The sequence below is a fragment of the Leguminivora glycinivorella genome, chromosome 3 (genome assembly GCF_023078275.1).
Source record: "Leguminivora glycinivorella isolate SPB_JAAS2020 chromosome 3, LegGlyc_1.1, whole genome shotgun sequence".
NCBI lineage: Eukaryota > Metazoa > Arthropoda > Insecta > Lepidoptera > Tortricidae > Leguminivora > Leguminivora glycinivorella.
Window position 1 is genome coordinate 21,522,853 of NC_062973.1, and position 26,426 is coordinate 21,549,278.

At 38.4% G+C, this 26,426-nt stretch overlaps 1 protein-coding gene across 1 annotated transcript; it reads left to right on the forward strand.

Annotated features, from left to right (window-relative positions):
• The first annotated feature begins 272 nt into the window (after window positions 1-272).
• Window positions 273-24,481, forward strand: LOC125224926 (alanine--glyoxylate aminotransferase 2-like). The gene is made up of 10 exons (XM_048128446.1): window positions 273-391; window positions 2,230-2,316; window positions 2,545-2,663; window positions 12,283-12,517; window positions 13,358-13,451; window positions 15,565-15,779; window positions 21,103-21,322; window positions 21,784-22,028; window positions 22,745-22,916; window positions 24,326-24,481. The coding sequence occupies exons 2-10, from the start codon at window positions 2,255-2,257 to the stop codon at window positions 24,407-24,409; spliced, it is 1,446 nt and encodes a 481-aa protein (XP_047984403.1). The 5' UTR covers window positions 273-391; window positions 2,230-2,254; the 3' UTR covers window positions 24,410-24,481.
• The last annotated feature ends 1,945 nt before the right edge of the window (window positions 24,482-26,426 follow it).

A 26,426-nucleotide genomic window follows, 5' to 3' on the forward strand; every position in this document is an offset into this window, starting at 1 on the left:
CGCAGAAATGTGGTCTAGCTCTGTCGCGCCAATACGTAAGAGCGAAAGAGATAGATATCTACGAGCGTTTCGTTTCGTGAGCGTTTGTGCACTCGGCTACGCACGCTGGTGTTAACAAGATATAGGATCGATCGCTTGATAGAGCCTGCCCTTAACGACCATGCGTCCGCCCGGTGTTCGCATCATTCCGACCGCGTGGTGCTTATCAGGTGACGATAACGCGCCGCTTTTGTTTTCATTGGACGCGGCATGGGCGTGCGCGCCGCGCCGCCGCCGTATATAACCAGACCCATCGTTTCCCGGCCAGCATTCTGGCTCAGCCACGCGCCTATCCACGTCAACCTTAGTATATTAGTTTAATCAGTATTCCTTTATTTATATATTCGTTTCGGTAAGATTTTTTATTTATTATTATTGGTTACGGGTCATTAGTATTTACGCCTGCTGGTGTCAGTTGAGTCTTCCCTATAAAGTGCAATCGATATCATACACTAAAGAAAACTGTTTTTAGTGTATGATATTCTATTCCACTTTATAATTTATATCTACATAAAAACAAATCAAAAAATATTTAATAAAATAATTTGATTTGTTTCCTATTTGGCAAGTCTTCCTTATTCGGCCTTTATATTACATTTTACCTATTTATATATATTTTAATGACATTCGTAATACATTTGGCTTCCTTCACGTGTAAGGCCCACGCAGTATTTATAACCCTTCAAACATCCAAGCTTTACCTGGTCTTATGGTCTATTGGAAAACACACCTGTGTATTCAAAAAGGGTACCTACCCTTTTGAATACCTAAGTTATTTTCAATTAATTTATTCCTTATTATTTGGTAGGTACGTTATTTTTGTTGAAGTAAGTTACACTTCCAATTTGTATGCACTCATGCTCGCCTGTCACTAACAGAGGTTTCGGGGTAACTGGACGTTTTCAATTTTTAAAAGCGACGAGTAGCTAACGTAACATACCGTGTGGCAAAATTTATAGGAGATTTTTGAAAACGTTTTGCGTATTTCTCTAAAACTTGTTAATATTTTAGTATGCGTGGATTTTCTGTGTATTGCACATAAAGCAAGCTCACTGTAGTAGACTTATCTTGTATTTACTAAGAACTTTTTTGCCTTTTCAAAAAAGAGTTCATAATACTCGTACTGATACCTAGGTGGCATGCGGTAGTTATGGGATACCTTTTATTTTTACCACATGAACTGGCAAAGCCTATCTTGATTCTTCGAAAACTGATGAGAAAGTTGCGTTTTATTAACAAGAGTGCAATGGTTATTTGTTTTACAAGGGGCCGAGTGAAACACAATTTTTTTCACCACACCATCACGAACAAAATACTGACTATAAAACATCAAACTAAATCAAATCTATCAATTTATTCAATATTTATAAGGCCCGATTTAGACGGCGTGCGAACTCGCATGCGATTTTAGTTACATTGCGGGCTGTTGAGGTTACATACAACTTTGCACAGCCATCAAATACCGCAATGTAATAAAACTCGTATGCGAGTTCTCGTACCGTCTAAATGGGCCCTAATTCATTATTTATATGTAATTGTCATTTCTACCAGACAGCTCATGATATCAAGTTAAAATTTGTATGAAATTACTCTGCACTCTTGTGGATAAAATGCAATGTTAACTATCTGTTTTCGAATAGCAAAGTAAGCCTTAATCAGTTGGTGTGGTGAAAAGTAATTTTTAACCCCCGACGCAAAAACGACGGGGTGTTATAAGTTTGACGTGTCTGTCTGTATGTCTGTCCGTCTGTCTGTCTGTCTGTTTGTCTGTCTGTGTGTGTGTCTGTCTGTGGCATCGTAGCTCCCGAACGGATGAACCGATTTCGATTTAGTTTTTTTATTTGAAAGCTGTGTTATATATTGAAGTTCTAAACTGGATGATATAATTAAATCTTTCACTTGCTCGGGTATCCATATTAGCACGAGCGGTTAAACAACTTTGCCCCTTATAAAACAAATAACTATTTTAAAACAAATATTTGCCAATCACATTACAGTATCTCATATAATTTCATTAACTATGATAGACGTCCTGACTAAGTAGTTAGCACTAAATTATTGTTTATGTCCAAGATAAGCATTGACATATAGTGGAAAAGTAACCACCAAGTCACGACTTTAGTCTACAAAGATCATTAACAGCTTTACATGATGCGGTCTGAAATTGTAAGACTTGTTTGTTTTTTGCAGAATAATTTTAATCTAGTCAAACAAAATGGCTTACCTCCAGTCGATGCCCAAATCCGAGACCATCAAACTTCGTGAAAAACACATCGGGTAAGTTGATTATTTATTATTGATAGGTAACAATAAAGCTTGAATTTCATGGCAACGCAATAAAGTAACCATTTTGAAGTATACGGTTTGTTATGCTTGACAAAATGCGTTTTAACCTTAATCCACATTCAATTTCGAATTACAAAAATTAAGATTTTTATTTCTATAACTACATATATCATGAGTTACTTAAAAATGTACACTCCATAACATTGAATTTGTTTCCAGAGCCGCCTGTCAGCTGTTTTTCCGGTCATCTCCCCTGAAGATAGTGCGAGGCATTGCTCAGTTCATGTACGATGAGCAAGGAGAGAGATATCTCGATTGCATTAATAATGTTGCACATGGTAAGTCTTGATTGAAATGAAACTCACCACTTGCTTTGATATTAGTTTACTCGGTACAAGTTCCACCTATTAATCACAAATCACAAATACACCTTATATTTCATAAACTCCATCCGCCATCTTACCACTCGCTCAATCAACCCCACATTCCGTTCCGCCCGTCTTAGTCTAGTCATTTTTTTCGAAGTACCCACTTATTTTATATTTTTATTTATCGATCATACAGAAGGGAGCACGATGTCAGTGTTGCCAAGCATAAAAGTATTAATGTTTTTTTAAATCATGACACTCGGCCATCCGGCACCGTGCTGCCTCCTGGCGCACGACATCATATTTACCAAAAATCATGACACTCTGCTTTAGATTATTATTGTCACAAAACAGAAAAAGAAAAAAAAAAGAAACAAACAATAATACCTATGTTCATAAGAACTCTCAAAGTTACTTACATATTAAATTACTACTTAATTACACATATCAACGACATATTTGTATTCGTAAGGAGTTTACAATGTTAATGATTAGTTACTACCGCTACTACTGTTATCTTGGCTTTCATCACTGTCATGTAATTCAAGAGTTTTGATATGTATCCAAGGTCTAATCCTGTCAGCTGCTATGACAGTCTTATAGAGTTTCCCTTTTTTTGTAAACCCCGGAACGTCTGTTATCCTATATCGATCATTGCCAAGTGTTTCTGTAATTTTGTAAGGGCCTACAAATTTAGACAATAATTTTGTGCTTTTACCATTATTGTCGAAATTATTCCGCGAGATCTTTACTAAGTCTCCTACGGCATAGCTAGTTGCAGGCAACCGGTTTTTATCATATCTCAATTTCATTTTAGTTTGTCCTCTCTCAATATTACTACTAATAGAACTTCTGACTTCAACTAAATCTGAACGGTCTACTTCGTTTTGTATATCAAGTTTGTTTGTCAAAATGTCCCGCATTTTTAAGCCAAACATTGCTTCAGCTGGAGATTTTTGTGTGGACGCATTAATCGTGTTATTAATGCCCCATTGAATTTTTCCTAGGCACTTGTCCCAGTCACGCTCATGGCCAAAACAGTTCTGTGCAGCTAAAGAATTCAGAATTGTTTGGTTAAATCTTTCTGCTTGGCCATTAGCTCTGGGACAAGCAACCGCGTTTAAAATGTGCTTTATTCCAAGTCCATCGCAATACGTTTTGAACGCAGCTGATGTAAAAGAACAACCTCTGTCGGTTATTATTCTTGCCGGTGGATTAAAGTCATAGAACAATTTGTCTAGTGTTCTGACGGTAGTTTTAGTTTTGACGTCTCTAACTGCCCGTACAAAAACGTATTTAGTAAATGCGTCAACTATCGTTAATATGTAGGAATTACCGTCCTTGCTCTTTACAAATGGACCAACATGGTCCATGTGCAATGTATGAAATGGCACCGGAACCTTTTCAATCGGATGCAAATGACCCGATTTTTGTTTTGATGCCGAGTCTTTATTGTACGCGCACTCGATGCACGCCGAGACATATTTCTTAACGAATTTCCGTAACTTTGGAAACCAATACTGGGATTTAATCTTTTCGAGCATCTTAGCATAGCCCAGATGACCTATATCGTCGTGATTAGCACGACATATCTGCCATCGTGCGCTACGTGGGACAACTAACAGTAGCTGATCATCTAACTTTCGATATACAGCATGATTTTTAACAACGTAATTTTTACGGACGTCTTTACATTCTTGATCGTCTTCAGGTTTCAGAATTTTTAGTATTCGGGATATATCTGGGTCAGCTATTTGTAAGGATAATAACCAATTTTCTTGCGTTATTTTGTATATATTGACGCAAGGATTGTCCTCTGGTTCCGATGGTAGGTTCGTGTTGCGGCTTAAAGCGTCCACATGGGACATCTGAACACCTGGGCGATATTCAATGTCGAAATTGTACTCGCTTATTTGCAACCACCACCTAGCTATCCGAGGGATTAGATCCCTCTTGGTTAAGGTGGTCCGTAAAGCAGCACAATCAGTATAAATCTTAAAGTGGATACCCAGCAGGTACACTCTAAATTTTTTTAACGAACAGACGACAGCCAATGTCTCTAGTTCATAGGAGTGCAGATGCTTCTCCTCCTGGGTAGTCTGTCGACTAAAATAAGCGACAGGCTTCAGGGTGCGAGTATCATTCTGCCACTGCATTAGAATACCTCCAATTCCCAGAGCACTGGCGTCGGTATGTAACTCGGTTTCGAGTTTTGGGTCATAAAGTGCTAAGATCGGTCTACTCACAAGCATTTCCTTCAGTGTACAAAATGCTTTTTGCTCTAAATCTGACCACTGCCACGTGGCCTCTTTTCGCAACAACATAGTTAAAGGGCGAGCAATTTCGCCATATCCCTTTATAAATTTCCGAAAATAACCGGTTAAACCAAGGAATTGACGAATTTCGTGTACATTGCAGGGCTTAGGGAACTCTTTTACCGCCAACACCTTGGCTTCGCCGGGCTGTATCCCTTCCGCGGTAATGTCATATCCGAGATAGCTGACTTGAGTGTCGAAGAAACGACATTTTGAAAGCTTTAACGTCAAGCCAAACTGCCGCAAAAGCTTCAAAACCTCTTCTAACCGCTCCAACATCTCTTCAGTGCTCTTAGATGGTATAAGAACATCGTCAAGGTAAGCCAATGCATATTCAAACCGCTTGTTCCCCAAGATCTTATTAATCATTCTTTGGAAAACAGCGGGTGCATTTGCCAACCCAAAAGGCATTCTTTTGAACTGGTAATGGCCGTCTGGAGTGACGAATCCGGTAAGATGTTTACTACAATCAGCCATAGGGACTTGGTAGTAACCTGATGCTAGGTCAAGGGTCGTGAAATATTTATTGCCACTAAGATTCGATATCTGATCATCGATGACGGGCAAGGGGAAACGGTCCTTCACAGTTTTGTTGTTAAGGGCCCTAAAATCAACACAGAGCCTTTGTTCCCCTGTCTTCTTCTTCACCATTAGGATAGGGCTCGAGTAATCAGAATTAGAATCCTCAATAATGTCGTTTTGCAAAAGTTCATTTATAGTCTCCCTGACCTGTTCTCGCTCGGAGTGAGATAGGCGGTAGGGACGATATATGATTGGTTTATTATCTGTTAGTTCTATCTTCATCTCCATATCAACTGCACAGCCGATCTCACTCAAGCTGGAAGCGAAACAATCACGATAGTCTTGTAACATTGAATAGAGTCTGTCCCTTTGCGCGTCATCAAGCTCAGGCCCTACCTTAATATCCGATTTATTTAATGGTACCAATTGGGAAGCGTCAACCGTAATCCTGTTAACCTGGCAAGTTTCTCGTTCAATAAAAGGAATTGATCTAGAAATAACCGTGTTTTGTTCTAATTTAATAGACTTTTGGGCTAAGTTCGTGATTACTACCTCACCTTTTCCGTCACGAAGGTGGTAAGCTCCTTGTAATAATCTATACTCCTTACCAGGTTCACAGGTTGTGTATCCCTCAACGTAAATATCTCCGGTAAAGTTAGACCCTACGTGAACTGGCACCGAAGATGTTTTAGAGACTTCGACCGAATTAGTCACGAACAACTTCAAGGTCTCGCTGCCACTATCAAAGGGATTTCCATTAGGCGTTATATAGAAGACTAGACTTTTATAGTCCTTAAGAGCGGTAAGGCCCGGCAGTTCCGTAAAAGTTTGCCCTACAATCACAGGGGTATTCATCCATTCGTCGTCTACGACTAAGACTTCGACCGATGCCTCGATTTCATCGACCTTTAAACTAACTCGTGACTTATAACGAGGCACTACTGCATTGGGACCGAATCCATTTATTACTGGTACATTATCAAAACTCTTTGACAGTCCCAAACTTTCTGCGTCGCTATTTCTCATTATTGTACACTCGCTACAAAAATCAATGTACGCTACCAGGCTCTGTTCGTTACACAAAATAGTCTTGTAAAATTTTTCATTTGGCTGAGACGTAACATTAATTTTCAAAATTTTCTTTTGAGCTGTATTGTCAGATCGTTTCACGTTAGCATTTACATTAATTGGATCCAGTTTACAATTATCAAGATCATGCCCCACCCTGTTACAACGCTTGCACCTTATTTGCGGCTTTGTACACTTGAAGTAGGGGTGACCTTGTGATTTACAATTAAAGCACGTGATCGTGCTAGAGAATTTACCAGATTTAGAATTACTCGCTGTGTTATCCTTTTGTACAATATTGTCTCGAATTTTGCTAGTGGATGGTTGATTATATGTTTGCGTCTTTTGTGAACTCAAGTAATTGAGTAAGTCTTCGGGCTCAGAGCAGTTTAGCGCTTGAGCACCATTCCGAATTGATTTATCAGTAATGCCATAGATAATGCATTCTACTGCCTTTTTACCTTGGATCTCACAACGAGTAATCAGACTAAGCTTGTCATAAAAGTATTCTCGCAAATTTTCGTCGTTACGTGAAGTCCGACCTAACATCTCTTCCAAAAGCCTACCATAGTTTTCTTCACTTGGGAAAGCTTTCCTCAATTTACATTGCCATTCTTCCCAAGTGTAGACAACCGTGGGCAGGGCCTCAAACCATTTCTTTGCTAAGCCAGCGAGCTTCTGGAGAGAGAAGTGGATAATTTGCCTCTCATCCCAATTGTATATCTGTGAACATTCATTGACTTTCCGTAGCCAGCAGTCAATGGTTTGAGCCCTGTTAGAAGGGTTGAACTCCGGGACCACATTATTCATATTACTATTCCCAAGAGGTTTGTCTGTCTTCCAAGTAAGTAACATATCCAATACCTTCTCTGTTGTCAATCTACTAGACATCTTCCGTTGTTTTGCCTGTGCGCGATAATCAGACGAACCCGATGAAGACCTTGATCTCCTTCGCTTACTTTTGCGCTGCTTCCTTTGAACGCGATCAGGGGATGAGCTGGGAGAAGAAGATGGACTCCTCCTTCGCTTGACTTTCTTTCTCGACCGTCGCCGCCTAGGGGGCGTACTTGGTGGTGTGCCTTGTGGGGTGCCTTCATCTTCGGTGACCATTGTACGTAAAATCCTGCATTAAACAAAAATTCTATTAAAATCAAGTCCCGATATTATCCCTACATTCGGAATATCCAAATCCGAATACCTCTCGGAATAAATATCCAAATCCGAATACCTTTCGGAATAAATATCCAATCCAAATCCGAATACCTCTCGGAATAAATATCCAAATCCGAATACCTTTCGGAATAAATATCCAATCCAAATCCGAATACCTCTCGGAATAAATATCCAAATCCGAATACCTTTCGGAATAAATATCCAATCCAAATCCGAATACCTCTCGGAATAAATATCCAAATCCGAATACCTTTCGGAATAAATATCCAATCCAAATCATCATCATCATCATCATCATCATCATCATCATCATCATCATCATCATCATCATCATCATCATCATCATCATCATCATCATCATCATCATCATCATCATCATCATCATCATCATCATCATCATCATCATCATCATCATCATCATCATCATCATCATCATCATCATCATCATCATCATCATCATCATCATCATCATCATCATCATCATCATCATCATCATCATCATCATCATCATCATCATCATCATCATCATCATCATCATCATCATCATCATCATCATCATCATCATCATCATCATCATCATCATCATCATCATCATCATCATCATCATCATCATCATCATCATCATCATCATCATCATCATCATCATCATCATCATCATCATCATCATCATCATCATCATCATCATCATCATCATCATCATCATCATCATCATCATCATCATCATCATCATCATCATCATCATCATCATCATCATCATCATCATCATCATCATCATCATCATCATCATCATCATCATCATCATCATCATCATCATCATCATCATCATCATCATCATCATCATCATCATCATCATCATCATCATCATCATCATCATCATCATCATCATCATCATCATCATCATCATCATCATCATCATCATCATCATCATCATCATCATCATCATCATCATCATCATCATCATCATCATCATCATCATCATCATCATCATCATCATCATCATCATCATCATCATCATCATCATCATCATCATCATCATCATCATCATCATCATCATCATCATCATCATCATCATCATCATCATCATCATCATCATCATCATCATCATCATCATCATCATCATCATCATCATCATCATCATCATCATCATCATCATCATCATCATCATCATCATCATCATCATCATCATCATCATCATCATCATCATCATCATCATCATCATCATCATCATCATCATCATCATCATCATCATCATCATCATCATCATCATCATCATCATCATCATCATCATCATCATCATCATCATCATCATCATCATCATCATCAACCCATGCCTCTGTGACACAAGGTCCGATCAAATCAAGGACGAACGTGGTAAAATAAATATTCTTTACGACACTACTAAATTCATCGTACTAACAGCAACACTATCCTAACTATCGGTGGACTTTATGCCCTAGTAATAAGGATTACAAACGTACAGTCAACAGTGTTGCCGATGGTACATGAGTAAAAACAATACTACTAACTAATACTATACTTAGGTTAGGTACCTTACATGAATTTGTGTAATTATCTTTTCTCCGTACCAATTTAGCCTTTGGCCATTTTATTTGTTATTATAACCTTAGAATTGATCAATCTTAAAATATCACATTCAAATAATTTAATACAACCGTTCATAACGGTTTTCTTTTATTTTCACAATTATGCTATGTAGGTGTGTACGTAGTGTAAGTGTACGTACCACCAATTCTAAATAGTCACTTTAAATGCAATAAATAGATTTATTTTTCTTAAGCGTTCCTATCTTTTGGCTATCAATCAAAATTTACATGCATGATTGTGAAATTTATCATTCATACTAAGATAAAGATCCATTGTACATACCTCTTTGTTCCTTTTACGTGGGATCCACCACTTCTGAGTTGAAATGAAACTCACCACTTGCTTTGATATTAGTTTACTCGGTACAAGTTCCACCTATTAATCACAAATCACAAATACACCTTATATTTCATAAACTCCATCCGCCATCTTACCACTCGCTCAATCAACCCCACATTCCGTTCCGCCCGTCTTAGTCTAGTCATTTTTTTCGAAGTACCCACTTATTTTATATTTTTATTTATCGATCATACAGAAGGGAGCACGATGTCAGTGTTGCCAAGCATAAAAGTATTAATGTTTTTTTAAATCATGACATGATATTCAATCTGTTTTAAATATGGGTTAGGTATGACTTCGGGTAAGATTGAAGGGGTTTTCATAAGGGGTAAGATAAAAGGAAGCCGTTATGCTACATCGTTATAAGGACGGTTTTTTATCTATACCCGAAGTCATACCTAACCCATATTTAAGGGTTAGGTATGACTTCGGGTAAGATTGAAGGGGTTTTCATAAGGGGTAAGATAAAAGGGAGCCGTTATGCTACATCGTTATAAGGACGGTTTTTTATCTATACCCGAAGTCATACCTAACCCATATTTAAGGGTTAGGTATGACTTCGGGTAAGATTGAAGGGGTTTTCATAAGGGGTAAGATAAAAGGGAGCCGTTATGCTACATCGTTATAAGGACGGTTTTTAGGGTTCCGTAGTCGACTAGGAACCCTTATAGTTTCGCCATGTCTGTCTGTCCGTCCGTCCGTCCGTCCGTCCGTCCGTCCGTCCGTCCGTCCGTACGTCCGTCCGTCCGCGGATAATCTCAGTAACCGTTAGCACTAGAAAGCTGAAACTTGGTACCAATATGTATATCAATCACGCCAACAAAGTGCAAGAATAAAAAATGGAAAAAAATGTTTTATTAGGGTACCCCCCCTACATGTAAAGTGGGGGCTGATATTTTTTTTTATTCCAACCCCAACGTGTGATATATTGTTGGATAGGTATTCCAAAATGAATAAGGGTTTGCTAAGATCGTTTTTTGATAATATTAATATTTTCGGAAATAATCGCTCCTAAAGGAAAAAAAAGTGCGTCCCCCCCCCTCTAACTTTTGAACCATATGTTTAAAAAATATGAAAAAAATCACAAAAGTAGAACTTTATAAAGACTTTATAGGAAAATTGTTTTGAACTTGATAGGTTCAGTAGTTTTTGAGATAAATACGGAAAACTACGGAACCCTACACTGAGCGTGGCCCGACACGCTCTTGGCCGGTTTTTTTATCTATACCCGAAGTCATACCTAACCCATATTTAAGGGTTAGGTATGACTTCGGGTAAGATTGAAGGGGTTTTCATAAGGGGTAAGATAAAAGGGAGCCGTTATGCTACATCGTTATAAGGACGGTTTTTTATCTATACCCGAAGTCATACCTAACCCATATTTAAGGGTTAGGTATGACTTCGGGTAAGATTGAAGGGGTTTTCATAAGGGGTAAGATAAAAGGGAGCCGTTATGCTACATCGTTATAAGGACTGTTTTTTATCTATACCCGAAGTCATACCTAACCCATATTTAAGGGTTAGGTATGACTTCGGATAAGATTGAAGGGGTTTTCATAAGGGGTAAGATAAAAGGGAGCCGTTATGCTACATCGTTATAAGGACGGTTTTTTATCTATACCCGAAGTCATACCTAACCCATATTTAAGGGTTAGGTATGACTTCGGGTAAGATTGAAGGGGTTTTCATAAGGGGTAAGATAAAAGGAAGCCTTTATGCTACATCGTTATGAGGACGATTTTTATCTATACTTCATGAAACCTTTCACGGTTACCCCAATTCGCGTTATATGGAATTTCTAGAGGCCCACAACATTATCTCGGTAGTTAATTATAATCTCGTCATATTTATGAAGTTAATCAGTTGTTTTCGATAATTGTCATTGTCATTTTTCTTTTTCCTTGCACCATTTTTACATGTCTCTGTTTGGCCCGATGGTTGACTGGTAGAGAATGCCATTAGGCATTAAGTTCGCCATTTGTACATTTTTGTTTTATTTGTGCAATAAAGTTTAAATAAAATAAATAAATATTTTTTTATACATTTGACTATCCTGCCGACAGAGATGGTAAAATTTAAATTGATCTAATTGCAAAAGCAGGGTGTAAGGTTTCCGACGTATTGGTGTGATACAAAGGGACAAATGAACTTTATCGGCTTGATAACTTTAGTGAACGTATATAAATAAGGGGGTTAATAAACACCTAGGTCAGATAAGAGAACACACAACTTTTCAAAAAACCTTTTATTTCAGTTATGTAATAATTTCAACCGGTAAACAAAACGCTAATTTAGACAATTACACTTCACCAAAGTTTTACTGTAGTAACTTGAACATCTTGGAATAAGTAAATAGCACCAAGAACTTTCCATGTTTAGTATTTATTTCTTCTTTAATTCGTATCGAAACGGACCGGAGTCTGTGAAAGCGCTAGTGAAGAAAAACACCTTTCATGTTCTTGTCAGATGGAAATAAGAATTTTATTTTACAGGCAATTATTTTGTTCCGAACAAGTACAATGCCTTGTAAAATCTTCCATATTAAACTGTTGTTTATTTTGTTTTAGTGGGACATTGCCACCCACACGTGGTAGAAGCGGGCAGGAACCAGATGTCGCTCATCTCCACCAACAACCGGTATCTGCATGACGAGCTCGTGATCCTAGCCGAGCGCATCGTCAATACCCTTCCTGAACCTTTGTCTGTCTGCTTCTTCGTCAACTCGGGCTCCGAGGCCAATGACCTCGCCCTCAGGCTCGCCAAAGTGCACACCAACAAGAAAGATGTGATCACGCTTGACCAGTAAGTATAGTGTATGAACGGCTTTATTTTGGGGTCACACTGTGTGAAAGACGTGAATGATATTTGTTGGCTTAGTTTTGAATTTATTGTTGCAATTGTTAGATGTAGGAAAAAGTATTAGGTTTGTACAAAAAGATGGGAAAATATTATGTTCCTAGATTGTTTTTATGAAGTCTATCGTTATTATCTAAATAGGTAATTAATCCGTGACACCACCAGGGTGAACCGTCTCAGTGCTCGATATGTTAATATTAATACCTACTTGTAACGTGATCTTGTGATTAATAACGACTTAATATTGACTTATTGATTGTTTATAAGCACTCAGACGCCTACTTTAGTGGTTCCTACATTAAATGTAACATACAACAATTTATATTCGCTATTGAAATTTCCTTTTCAAAAATGTAAAAAAAATGATCTGATGTTTTTGCCCATTGCCTGTTTGTTTCTATATGAACATGTTTAGCACATTTTATGAACTAGTTCCGTCCAGAGCCTATAACCGCCTGTGTTCAACATTCCTAAATACCCATAAACCTAACTTTATTTATGTTAGTTAATCTGTAACTGGTAGGTACCCCGCGATACACGCAAAGTCTAGTGCGGGGACCCCAGCTAAATTCTTCTTCAACCTAGCGTTTTCCCGGCCTAGCGCCAGGGTCCGCTTTCCAGCTCAGTCTGGACCCCTCTTACATTTAAAATGTAATTTAAATATTTGGAAATAAAGATTTATGATATAAAGCCAACAAGCCGTACGAAAGTAGCGTGAATGTATAGTTTGTGACTTCGAGCCTCTCGAAGTGTTGTTAGGGTGCTACTAGCGCCTGTTTGTTGCAGTGCGTATCATGGGCACCTCACAACTATGATTGATGTGTCGCCCTACAAACTGAACCTTCCTGGTGGGCCCCCGAAGCCTGATTGGGTTCACGTGGTAAGTTAGCTTCCCTATCCACTGTGTGCCGACGCCATACTTGTTGTTGGACATGAGATTTTTTACTTATCGACAATAATTTCAAAATTCGTAACTCTATCAATCTGTGGTATTTACTTATTATCTGTTTATGAATATCTCACTCGAATTTGACAATTCTATTTACACCATTCTTTAGAAAGAAGAACACAAAAAGACTGTTATGGCGGTATTATGAGAGCCTCATGACATAAGAGCCTTATATAGTACCTATATTTTGTATACCATAAAAATGTTGTCGAAATCTAGAAAATTCTCATTTCCATCTACAAGTATGAAGTCCACAGTGCTACCTATTGCATTGAGCATGTACAGTACCTAACTATAATTCAAAATGTCGCTAAAACTTTACATACCGGTACACGTTGAAATCTCACGAAAATAAACCACTACTGAGAGGCGCCAAGTCAAATTCATAAGTTTGCTGGAAAAGTATTTCATCCTGTTCTTCAGCTGCTTTTAAGAAAACAAGAAGCAAATATGCTCTGTACATATAAACAGAATTCAAAATACATATGGAAGGAGATTTTGCCTTAAATATAAAGCCAAGTAAAAAATAATGGCTTTTGAAATGTAGCAGTTACAAATGCTCAATGTGGTAACATTACCAGCATGTAGGCATTCGATTACACGTTCTTTGATAATATAGTTTACAATGATTATTTAAAATATTAAAATTTTAGCTAAGAAATTGAGCTTGTAACTTATGCCTCATGCTTTCTTCTATTCATACTCCATTTTATGAGTTCCCTAACATTAAAACAGTTTAACAAATACAGTTTCCGAACATTAACGATACGTTAAACCGTACCAAAGTTTCCATGTAACCAGGAAAAGTTAATTGATTTATTATCCGCATACATTAGTTAACGGGCTAATGGACTTTGTTTAATAGCTCCACTTCCCGAATGCCGATCCTGTAATGGGGGTCTTTAAAATGTAAATATATTAATAGTAAGATTAGCGCCCTTTAATAGAACGCGTAATCGTTACGTACGTAGTAAGTAGTTTATCTTCCGATATAGGTATATAACTATGCTATAGATTACGGGTATACGTATCACGGAAATGTCATAAATGTCGAAATTCTATAAAACGACGGCTACATTACGCTTCATGACTCATGTCACACGCAAGTTCTGTTTTAAGCTTATAGTTTTACTCGCGTAAATAAACAGTGCAGTATAACTTAATAAGGACACCTATTTTACTATTAGTTCTATTATATGTCATGCCAAGAGACTACACAGATATTCGTGAAATATAAAAAATTGCATAAGGTAAAAGTGTCAGTTACTCTGCCCTCGAAACTCACAGCTAACTAGTATCTATAACTGACAGTTCCATTTTCAAAATCAATTGGTTTTGAGATAGCGCCACTCGGCTTAGCAGGGCAGAGTACTCAGCACGCTAAACCCAGTAGATGACACCCTCCTGTCACATTTATTGACAGCGATATAATAATGAAAGTGTCATCTACTGGTATACTGTCAAGCACTGGTACCTTTACCTAGGTACCTAATGTATTTTTTCCATAAATTTTACTTTTACGTTAGTTAACAAGTATTTTTGGTACTTTTACATTGATACTTGTTACAAAACGAGTATTGATCGTAGCTGGATACGGTCGCTTCATAGTAAACAGCCGGGGGCTTGGCGCGGAACCCGAAACCAGTGTTTATTGTTTACAGACGGGACGGCAAAAACCGTGCCTTTGCTTAAAACCTCTGTAATTGTCTTTTTGTTCGCATTTTTCAATGATAGTCACAGGCAGATGACAGGGAATTCGGTTAGAAATCTCAACTTAGTTCGATATTTTACGGCATAGGTACTTGGAATTAGCCATTTGACAACATACAATTATACATCCATGATCACAGTAACACCATAATCATGAAAACAACAACGAAACAATGTACCAGAACGGTCAAATTACTGAATTTAAAACCCCCTTTGTTAGGATATCCCTTGATATTAAGTATTATGTAGGTATTTATCCTTACTCGAAAAATCCAAGATTAAAAGATCAAAGAGAGAAAATATCATTTTTGTAACCAAATTTTCATAACAACAGGCCCCGGTCCCCGACACATACAGGGGCAAATACACGTGCCCACAAGACTCGAGTTCGGAGGAGGAGCTGGGCCACCTCTACGCTGAAGAAGTGAGGAACCTCTGCGACGCTGCCACGAAGCAACATGGCGGCGTGTGCGCATTCATTGCGGAGAGTTTGCAGAGCTGCGGCGGGCAGATCATACCGCCTCATGGATACTTTCAGAAGGTTTACGAGTAAGTCTATTAATTTAATCTGAAATAGATAACTTACACTTAAGGAAAAGCGATCAAGCGTTCAGGTGGCGAAGCCGAGTATTGAACCCGGGTCTCCAGGTATCGCGGCTGACGTGCCAAACCATTACACCATCCCGACCGCCTGCAAATGTGCAGTGCAATGCTGAATACTTCAGCGTTTTGGTGTGCTCTGTTTAGCCGGTTGGGGAATACAGGTCTTAGATTATGTGTGTTATCTAATCGAGCTGATTTCATAAGTTGCGTTCTCACGCTTAACTAGGTATATGTAGGTAGTTGCATGCATTTTGCGCGAAAAGTACGGAGACGCCTCATGTGCGAGTATGCAATTTGTGAGTTATGTTAGACGGTCTTGAGGACTTTTCAGTTTGCCCTATAAGTTCGAGCTTTTTACTTGCTTTTGTACGTCACGATGTTGTAAAACTGTCTCATTTATAGGCAAAAATTATAATCAAGAGCGATAACGAATTTTCGTTTCGATCATTTAACTTCGTCTGTTCCTCTATCTTTAAATAGCTATTCTCCACATTAGTTCAACCACCTACACGTGGGAAACCAAAGGTGTATGACCTATAATACTCGCACGCTTCATAAACGTTACCTTCGGCTGTTTTCCTTCGCTAAACTGATAAATATCAGACATTTTTATACATAAGTTCCGAGAAACTTATTAGTTATTAATACATGTAACTGAGGGTTCAGCATATTCCTTTGATATAGGTCTTATGAAAATGTAGGTACATCCAAATAAACAAGATAAGTAGGTATATAAAAATACTAGCTTTTTCCCGCGGCTTCGCACGCGTTAGAAAGGAACAAAAAGTAGCCTATGTCACTCTCCATCCCTTCAACTATCTCCACTTAAAAAATCACGTCAATTTGTCGCTCCGTTTCGCCGTGAAAGACGGACAAACAAACAGACACACACACTTTCGCATTTATAATACTAGTATGGACTAGTATGGATAAATATTAGTATCAGGCCTCAGTTCACCCTAAAAATACTGAAAGAATTCAAAATAACAATGTTATCAAACTAACTTAATAAATAATTGCGAAGCTCTAAATAAAATAATTATTAATTGAAGACTGCACTCAATTTGCAATTATAGTATTTTGATAATTTCATAATGCATTTATCTTGAGGTCAAAGACTCATGTCTGGTGGCATAACACTGGCTCATTTATTATTGGACTACAAAACAACTATATACAGAGTGAGCAAAATAAAATGAGATCAAAATTAAAACGAAACCAACTAAATACGGCCTGACATTGTAGGTAAGGTCATTGTAGGTAGTCTACATAAAAATTGCATTCGTCTGGATATACCTTCTTAAAAATTTCGGAATAAGGTGTACTCGGGTAATTCTGAACGTCGAAAACCGTCGGCAAATTCCGAAAAGGGACCCTTATTACTATGGAATCACGGGTGATTATCATTTGAATTTCGGAATTTTCCGACGGTTTTCGACGTTCGGAATTACCCGAGTACACCTTACCTACTTAACAATGTGACAAACAGACGGTCCAAATGCCAACTGTGAACAGTAAAATTACGGGTATCTTTCTCTGTCATTCTAATTGGGGTTTAATTAGAGTAAAAAAGAAACATGTCCATAGTTCGCGAACTTCTATACGCCGTAGGCCGTCAATAAGCGTCCCTTTTCAACTTTTTTGGTATGGAACCACTAAACCTTAAATATAGATACTGCCCCAATCGCATGAACCACCCTGTATAGCGCATTCACGTGCAGGTCACATGTTAAACACGACTAAATACATTTGCAACATTATCAGCCGCTATCAGTGCGATTGCGTAAATGACTTTGTTAATAAACCGGTTACGAGCAGCTCCAAAGTACATAAAATTAAATTCTAATCATGGACATTTAATTGCGTTTGCTCTTAATTACAATCTGACTGATGTAATATTGTTATCGTTAATAATAGGATCTAAATTATTTGCCTACTGAAAGCTTCAAATCAAAATTGAATAGATCTACGCAAAGACAATTAAATAGGCCTTGGTGATAATTGCTATCTTGCGATAAAAATAAGTAGGTAACAACAGGTACCACAATGGTAGGCAATGTAAGAAATATTATCTAATTGATAAGCATCATGACTGTGAATCATGATTATCATGAACACTTTTGCATAAGGTACCAATTGAAATTGGAACACTAGATCATCACTTTACATCGATGTAGTCAAGGTGGTCAAGGTATTAATTATAGATGCGAAGAAAGTGCCACAAATATGTACACGCTGCTCAGTTGTTTGACAAAACCTTATAGACATTTGATATATTTTATGACTGTCTGCTTGCACTCAAATGCACTCATCTTTCTTAGCAATGTCCTAGCTTTTAAAAATAAATTTAAATTCCACATAGCAAGCCAAGCAAACATACCTAAGCTAAAACAAGACGCATAAGAAACACCCACTATTATAAACTTTATCTCGTAGCAATAAAAACTATAAACACTCAGTTGCCTATGTCATAGTGAAATCACGTCTCTCTATCCAAGTATTTCTATTGACTTATATATTAGTTTATAAGGACGTGACATATAGGCACTAAAAATGGAGCTAATACAATGGCGTCATTGACTCAATTAAAGCGAGCCAAACGTGTAGTCGAAGTGAAGCGTACTCAACAGCCAGTATCGTATTGTAACGTACAGTCACTGCATTAATATCGCACAAAAAAGGCCGCAAAATATCTGCTACAATCTTATTTCTAGAGCCAGCCTTCCAGCTTCAGCCTTCTTTTTGTACGATACGTTTATATTATTGCCGGTGACTGAAGAAGGCGCATCAAACGACAATGTTCAGCAGAAATTATATGAATCATACCAGTGTTATCTTTCTTGGATTTTATAAATGACCAAAACGACTTAGAGTTATTTTTTATATTATTCTCAGTCCTAGAAATGAATAAATTGTAGCAAGAGATTTCTTCTTTTTTAATTATTGATCGCAAATTAGAGAAAGTGTTGTAGTCAGCAACGCGTCTATATGTTTTCCATTTTTTGTGTATTTTGTTTTTTTTTTTGATTAATGTGATAAGATTACGGGAGTACCAGGAAGGAAAAGTACTAGGCTTCGTGACTGTTTTTGAAGGAACTAATTCTTGAATTACGTTGTTTACTGTGATATAGAATTCATTGACTGCTCTCTCAATATTATGTGTATTCAGTTGCGCCTCCCAATTGATTGCACTTAACTTTGAATTAATTTTATTGTAATCAGCGGCAAAAAATCGACGTATTACACGCGGAGCCGGTTTTAAATGTCGCTCAGTCGAACCTGAAGCAATCGTTACATGAAGGACTGGGTGATGAGCGTCTATGGGTACAAGAGGGTCTGCGCTAGCTACCACACATTGGTGATTAGAAAGAACTAGATCCAGATGTCTACCATTCTTATTAGAGATATGATTGTATTGTCCAAAATTTGAAAAATGCAAAAATGCTGATAATTGCGCTGTAAGGTTATTAAAATTGGGATTATCCAATTTAAGGTCGTGACAACCCTGGTCAAGCTGGCTCCAAATTGCATCTCCAATATTAAAATCACCTAGAACCAAAAATAAATCATCGGGAAAATCCGCATGCAAGTCAGACAAATATTCAAAAAATAGTGATTCTGATTCGATTTGTTCTCTACTCGGGGGAAAGTAACAGGTAAACAGCCTTAGTTTTTTAGCTAGAGGCCCCTGAGTTATATGAATATCAATAGATGTAACATCGGCGTCCGGCAGCGCGGGGACGGCGCGCGCGCTGCGCACGTCCGCCCGCAGCCCGCGGCGCACCGCCACCAGCGTGCCGCCGCCGCGCGTGACCCCCAGCCTCTCGCAGTCTCGGTCTGTTCTGTACACGGTGTACCGAGAGTCAAACAATTCCGAGTCGTAAATACCAGGAACCAGCCACGTTTCAGTAATACATATGAAGTCATAATTGTATTTCAATAGGTTTCGTGAAAATATAGAAGTTTTAGTCCTTAGCCCACGAACGTTTTGATAGTATAAGCTAAATGACATTTAAATAATTTGAGAAGATAATATAGTACGTATGTAAAGTTCGTTTATTCCAATGTTGGTCCGTTAATAAAAAGTTTATGATTAAGTTTTCAGATGAGAATATAAAATACTGTCGCAAAATAGATACAAACATAACTAAACAAAGCAATACTACTACTATAAATACCGCACAAAAGTATGTAATAGTTTTGTTTCTGCAATACAGACATAGTTCAATTAATATAGATGTGGATATGAATTCGAAAACGTATATACGAAATAAAAATAAAACCATGAACATGGGCAGGGTCACGCTTATGTTATCTTGTTTAAAGCTTCCTCAGTCGTAATGTAGAGAATCGGTGAATTATCCGTCTTCCGTACCATAACGGTACAATTCCGGACCCAGCAGTACTTGTACTGTTTTTGAGCTTTTCTGAGTTGAGCCTGTTTAAGTAAGAACTTATTGTATCCGGATAGGTGATCATTGACGTATATGCGAGAGTCATTGTTAGTAAATCCCAGATCCTTTGCTTTTAAATTCTTTAGCTTTCGTAATGAGGAAATGAAATCGTCTTTTTTGTAGCGTGCTTGTAGTTTAACAATGATCGGCTTTGGTTTCCTACTATCCGTGTCGTTTTTCACAGCAACGCGGGTCACAAAGTCGATGTCTGTCGCCACGTCGTTTTCATTTTAATAATAAAACTACCGTGAGACTACATATCCGACATCAGACTTAAACATTGCTTGGAAAATGCAGCGCAGATAATTTAAACAGGATATTATTTAATAACTCGGCGTGGAAGTATTATGTAACTTGAAAGTGTTTGGAGGGGTGGTCTGCGAGTCTCTTTCCAACGCACTCGTGGCATGTGTGTTGTGAGGTAACCTTGAGTCATCTAATGTGCCGTACCATGACATAACTGAATCGTCCAGTGTAGGCACGGCCCCGAAGCCCGTCAATCGCTCGAACCGGCGTGCCATCGTTTCTTTGTCGTCGATTTGTTTTGTCGTAACGAGGAGCATTTTAAAATCGGGTAATTGACCCCTGCCGCCGCCACCCCCGCGCCGAGCCAACAGCCGCAGCGAGCTGCGGCCCGCAGTCTGCGTCGGGATACCATCGGCATAGCGCGTGCTCAATGAAAATGCTCCTCGTTACGGAGCGAAACATGTCGAGCGACCTTCGACAATTTTGCGTGAGTTACCCGATTTTATGTTTTTAAATGAATCGTCTCATCCCTACCTATGAAATCTTTGAGTATTCATTTCTTTTCCCAGGCACGTACGGCAAGCGGGCGGCGTATGCATCGCGGACGAGGTGCAAGTCGGCTTCGGGCGCGTCGGAACACACATGTGGGCCTTCGAGGCCCAGGACGTGGTACCCGATATCGTGACCATGGGCAAACCGATGGGCAACGGGCACCCAGTAGCCGCTGTGGTGACAACGCCGGAGATCGCGAAGAGCTTCGCGGATACCGGCGTGGAGTATTTCAATACGGTGAGTTGCGATTGTCAAATGTTTCTCTTGTGGTTGGAACAGTCGCCTTTGGATAGACAACTTGACACAACCACCTTCGGATACGCCGTAGTGTCATAATTAGGTCTACACTATTATCTGCAAGTGAGTATGGATGAGTCAGTAGGTACCCACTGGGCGTTCGAAACCCAGGACGTGGTACCCGATATCGTGACCATGGGCAACGGGCACCTAGTAGCCGCTGTGGTGTAATTTTATTTTGAGATATTTTGAGTGCAAACAGCAACGCCCTTAAACTGACCATCGGTAGAATACCGTTTCTAATAGGGACTAGATACAAATATATTAATATACAGTTAACAGTGTTGGTGTTGCCGATGGTACTTGAAAATTCGACGACAGTTCCCACCTTTAATAAAGGTTGAAACAATCTTCATCGGTATTTCGTAGCTCGATTGAATTAACTTACCTTTTATTTCCAGTACGGTGGCAACCCTGTATCCTGCGCCATAGCGAACGCAGTGCTCGACGTGATCGAGGACGAACACCTAATGGAGCGCGCGGACAGAGTTGGCAACCACTTGCTGGAGCGCTGCGCGGACCTGAAGCTGAAGCACAGATTAGTTGGAGACGTGCGCGGGAGAGGGTTGTTCGTGGGCGTTGAACTGGTCACGGACAGGGAGTCGAGGACACCGGCCACGGCGGAAGCTAAACATATTGTTAACAGGTACACCTACTTGTCTTTGTTTTATGATGATTGAAGTTCGTAGGAATGCGATCCATGATGGAAGGCAACTTGTGCCCTTGATAAAGATATTAGTCATTTTCTCCTTTATGCCATGCGCAAACTTTTTCCTTAGTATCTGAAATAGTATTGTTTTTTAAAACATTTATTTACCTCATGATGGATTAGGGTGAAGTGTACAGTGAGCCAAGAAAGTGGTTTACCACTCTTCGACTCTATTTCAAACACATAAGGTTGACTGGTTGACTGGTAGAGAATGCCTCAAGGCATTAAGTCCGCCATTTGTACTTTTTTTCAATTGTGCAATAAAGATCGAACAGTGGTAAACCACTTTTTTGGCCGACTGTACGAGAAACCACACGTTAGTATGCATTTTTGTAGGTATACGTAAACGCATGCTTTCAGCTTTCCTATGCGTGAGCGTTTCATACTAAAAGCGATTTCTCATACATAAAACACGGCTCCATGCTGATAGATGTGACTTCATCCTTAGTGCGTTTTCACTTTATCCGATCCGATATCGGACGTGGGAAGGATTTAAAAGGCAACAATCAAAGATGGCGGCTTAAATGTATGGGATATCGATCCTACATTCGATATCGGATCGGATAATGTGAAAACGCACTTAGGGTCTGTCGAAAAGACAAACCGCACTTAAATGCACCAGATTTTTTCAAACGTTTTTTTTTCTTTTACAGAATGCGCGAAGAGAAAATCCTCATCAGCCGCGATGGGCCAGACGCTAACGTGCTAAAGTTCAAGCCTCCCATGGTGTTCACCATCAAAGACGCCGACCGATTGGTCGACACGCTGGACCGCGTGCTGGGCGAACTGGACGCTGAGCTACCCGTCACCAGTATTAAACTCGAGGTACTTTCATTCATATCTACTCAATCAGGCCTACGTTACTCGCTGGCGGTCGTGCGGTAGCAGTTACCTCGAGGTAACAATTGGCCGAAAGACGCCACGCGTCTGCCTGTGTAGTCGCGTGGCCCGTAGGTACCTACTATTCTCCTGAGTTTTACTTGGTTTTACGTAGTAACTTATTAGTATTAGTTAAATAAAACGTAGGTATTTGTCGTTTTGCGGGCAAGTCAAGGGAAGGTATGTTACGCTAGTAACTTATTAATAATGACTCAATGCAAGAACGGAAAATCTTCATCAGCTGCAACGGGCCGGACCCCAACGTGTTAAAAGCATAGATAAGCATTAGTCGTCGCCATCGACCATGTTCACATTTTTTTACGTCAAAATGTGACGAACCGAACCGAAAAAAACTCTTAAAAACACAAGCCTTTAAAAATTACCTACAGCGGTTTATTTTGTCAGTGGTTTTAGTTATTTATTGAACAAACAAACACAGAATAAACACACTGCAAAAAGTTTGAAGCGCCTGTCACGTTTATTTAGCAATATTTCCGATCGGCGAGGATGGCGAGTAAAGTAAATTTTGACGGTTGTTACAAAATTAAGGGCCAGTTGCATCAACCATATTTGATAGACAAGCATCATCGTCACGCAGCAGACGTCTATGGAACTTCCCATACAATAAAATTTAACGAACGCTTTAAGGGTGACAGATGGTTTGATACAACCGGCCCTAATACTTATTAAATTTTATACTTTAAACTTGAACATTAGGTACTCGACCATATAGAGCACATGTATAATTTGGTAGAAGTATAGTATATGGCCTACAGTTCGCTAATAAAGATTGACTTAAGAGTGAGACAGGAAAACGCACCGTCTGACCTAAATCACCTGACCTCAGGAATTACTTGCCCTAAACAAACACGGCCATTCAACATAATATACAATACAGTAAAAATATATATGTACAACATGCATATAACAGGACAATGAAGAGGGTAAGAAATAAAGGGGCTGGAAATACTACGTATAACGAAATTTACGAATAGTGCAAAGATTTGCTAAACCTGCGCAGTGAGACCTCTAATTCTAAACATATGTCAAGAATGTTGGGATCCAGATATACTGGTCAATAATATAATTATAATGTCTTCAATACAACTAAATTTCAATGACTAAGTAGGTATTCGTCTAAAAAGAAAGTAGTGGTGCTAATTAATGATTAAAATAAAACTGAAGACAAAACTGAAAAGCGAATTCCTACATCTATGACGGTCATGTCACAGGGTAGGTATTATGTTAATACCAAAGACTTATATCACTACAGGACTAAACCTTCCTTACTGTTCCAAGTAAAATATTAATACCCGCATTTTCTAATTACTAACATTTTTCTTCCATTGTTACAGGTTTCGGTCACACCTCTCACCAACATGGAGTCAAATAATGACCTGGTCATAAGCAGTTTAAAACCTGCTGTTAAAAGTTTATAACCTTTACATTTAAGATGTTAGGTTTAGTTCTTAGAAGTAATGATCTGTAAATATTTACTATAAGTTTAGATTTTATGATTAGTGTTAATGATTTTTAATTTATTATTTTTATTGAAAAAATAATTGAAAATGTATTGTTAACTCTTTGAACACCAGAGCAAGTAGATGTGGTTATTTATAATTATTATAATTCATGCATTCCTATAAGATTTACAATTTTCGTATAGAAAACTGCTTTGTTGTTCAAAGGGTTCAATAATCCAGAATTAAGTGTATTTTAATATTTACATCACAAGAAAATAAAAAAGGTACCTACCTAAATGAGAATAAAAACTGCTAATATTTTATATGTACTTTTTAGTTTTATTCACTGAAACAAAATGAGTTTCTTAATGGATAAACAATCCAAGGTAATGAACTTAATTAATATTAGAAATGCAGATCTCACTGAATGATCACAGCTATGATATTCTTTTGAGAAACTAAAAAAAAAACAACAAAATGAAGCTTTGCATGCTTAAATAAAACTATAACTCTACTTAACAGTTTACAAAATCACAAACTTTTAGATTTTAGAGAAAAGATCAACAAATAAACAAAATAAAAAGAAAAAAAAAACAATGCAATCACTACAACCATCACTTTGGATTTTAGGTATTTCAGTTTTGTATATAGGGCTTTATATAAGAAATAACATTGGAATCAAGGTCTTAAAGAACTAAGAGGGTCTTTAAGAACTATGACTTCTGCAAAAATAAGGGAACATACTTAAAACTACTCTAACTTCATAAAGTGGGTTAAAGGATAACAACACTGACCTTAAAATAATTGGCAGTGTTAATCTACTTCTTCCAAACTCTCAAATTCACAGTCAGAAGGCTCACCTCCGATTGGGAGAAAGGCATTTATTTTCTTGTAAAGATCATTCTTATAGTTTGACAAAGTCACTAATATGGGTTTGGTAACAATCTGAACACTCATCTTCAGTTTTTGAGTGTATTTGAATATTTCTGACTCTGGGCAATGAGAGCATTTTCTGTAACTAGCTGTGTGCCCACCTTCACAATTGGCACATTTTGGAGGCTCAGTAGGGTCCTTCTTACATTTCGAAGATAAATGTTTTCCTGCACACTTTACACATCGAACCCGACCATGGCAGTAGCGTTGAGAGTGGCCCCACTTCTGGCAGCGGTGGCACTGTTTTGGCTTTGCTAAGGGACGTTCCATCTTTACCGACTGGCCGAGTATTGTCTCAACTTGCATAAGCTTCTCACTTACCTCGTTCGGAACGATGACTAGTACTAGTAGGGGATGTTCTTTTTTGGTCAGTTTTGTATGCATTTTGTGCAATCTCACTACAGGTATTTTAAGAGACTCAATCTCTTCCTTTAGTGCATTTAAACAAGTATTGTTAGGCAAGCCTCTGATGACAACTTTGACTTTCCTGTGATCTGGATTTCCATATGTGTGATAAGGCAAATCATTGACCTTTAAATATTGTATCAAGCGTCTGTGGTCTTCAAATGAAACACACTTGATTTTAGTGTAATTTTTTCCATTATGTGGCTGGTAAAATTTCAAGCCAGCTGTTAGCAATTTTAGAACATGTTGTTTAAAGTCAACAGGTTGATGCAAAAATATTGGGGGTATTTTGATATTTTTGGTTTGTTGATCTCCACTACCATTCTTATCAGAATCTATTCCTTCAATTTCTTCATTGGAAGGTGTTGAAATCCGAAACTCTTTAAGAAATTCGCTGAGCTTTTTCTTATTCTTCTTCTGTTTTCGTGGAGGCATTATCACAGATCTGAAAACGTAATAAAACTGACTTTAAATGCGTTTTCACATAATCCGATCCGATATCGAAATGAGGATCGTTATCCCACACATTGAAGCTGCCATCTTTGATTTTTGCCTTTGAAATCCTTCCGACATCCGATATCGGATCAGATAATGTAAAAACGCACTAATAAGGAACTATGCAATGGCGACCTAGGTGGCTAGCCGAATGGCACAA

Bases quoted from the DNA above. Each gene is read 5' to 3' on its own strand.
- LOC125224926 (XM_048128446.1), top strand. From the start codon at position 2,255: ATGGCTTACCTCCAGTCGATGCCCAAATCCGAGACCATCAAACTTCGT. The intron at 2,317-2,544 runs GTAAGTTGATTA...ATTTGTTTCCAG, and splicing joins CTTCGTGAAAAACACATCGG to AGCCGCCTGTCAGCTGTTTT. The intron at 2,664-12,282 runs GTAAGTCTTGAT...ATTTTGTTTTAG, and splicing joins CATTAATAATGTTGCACATG to TGGGACATTGCCACCCACAC.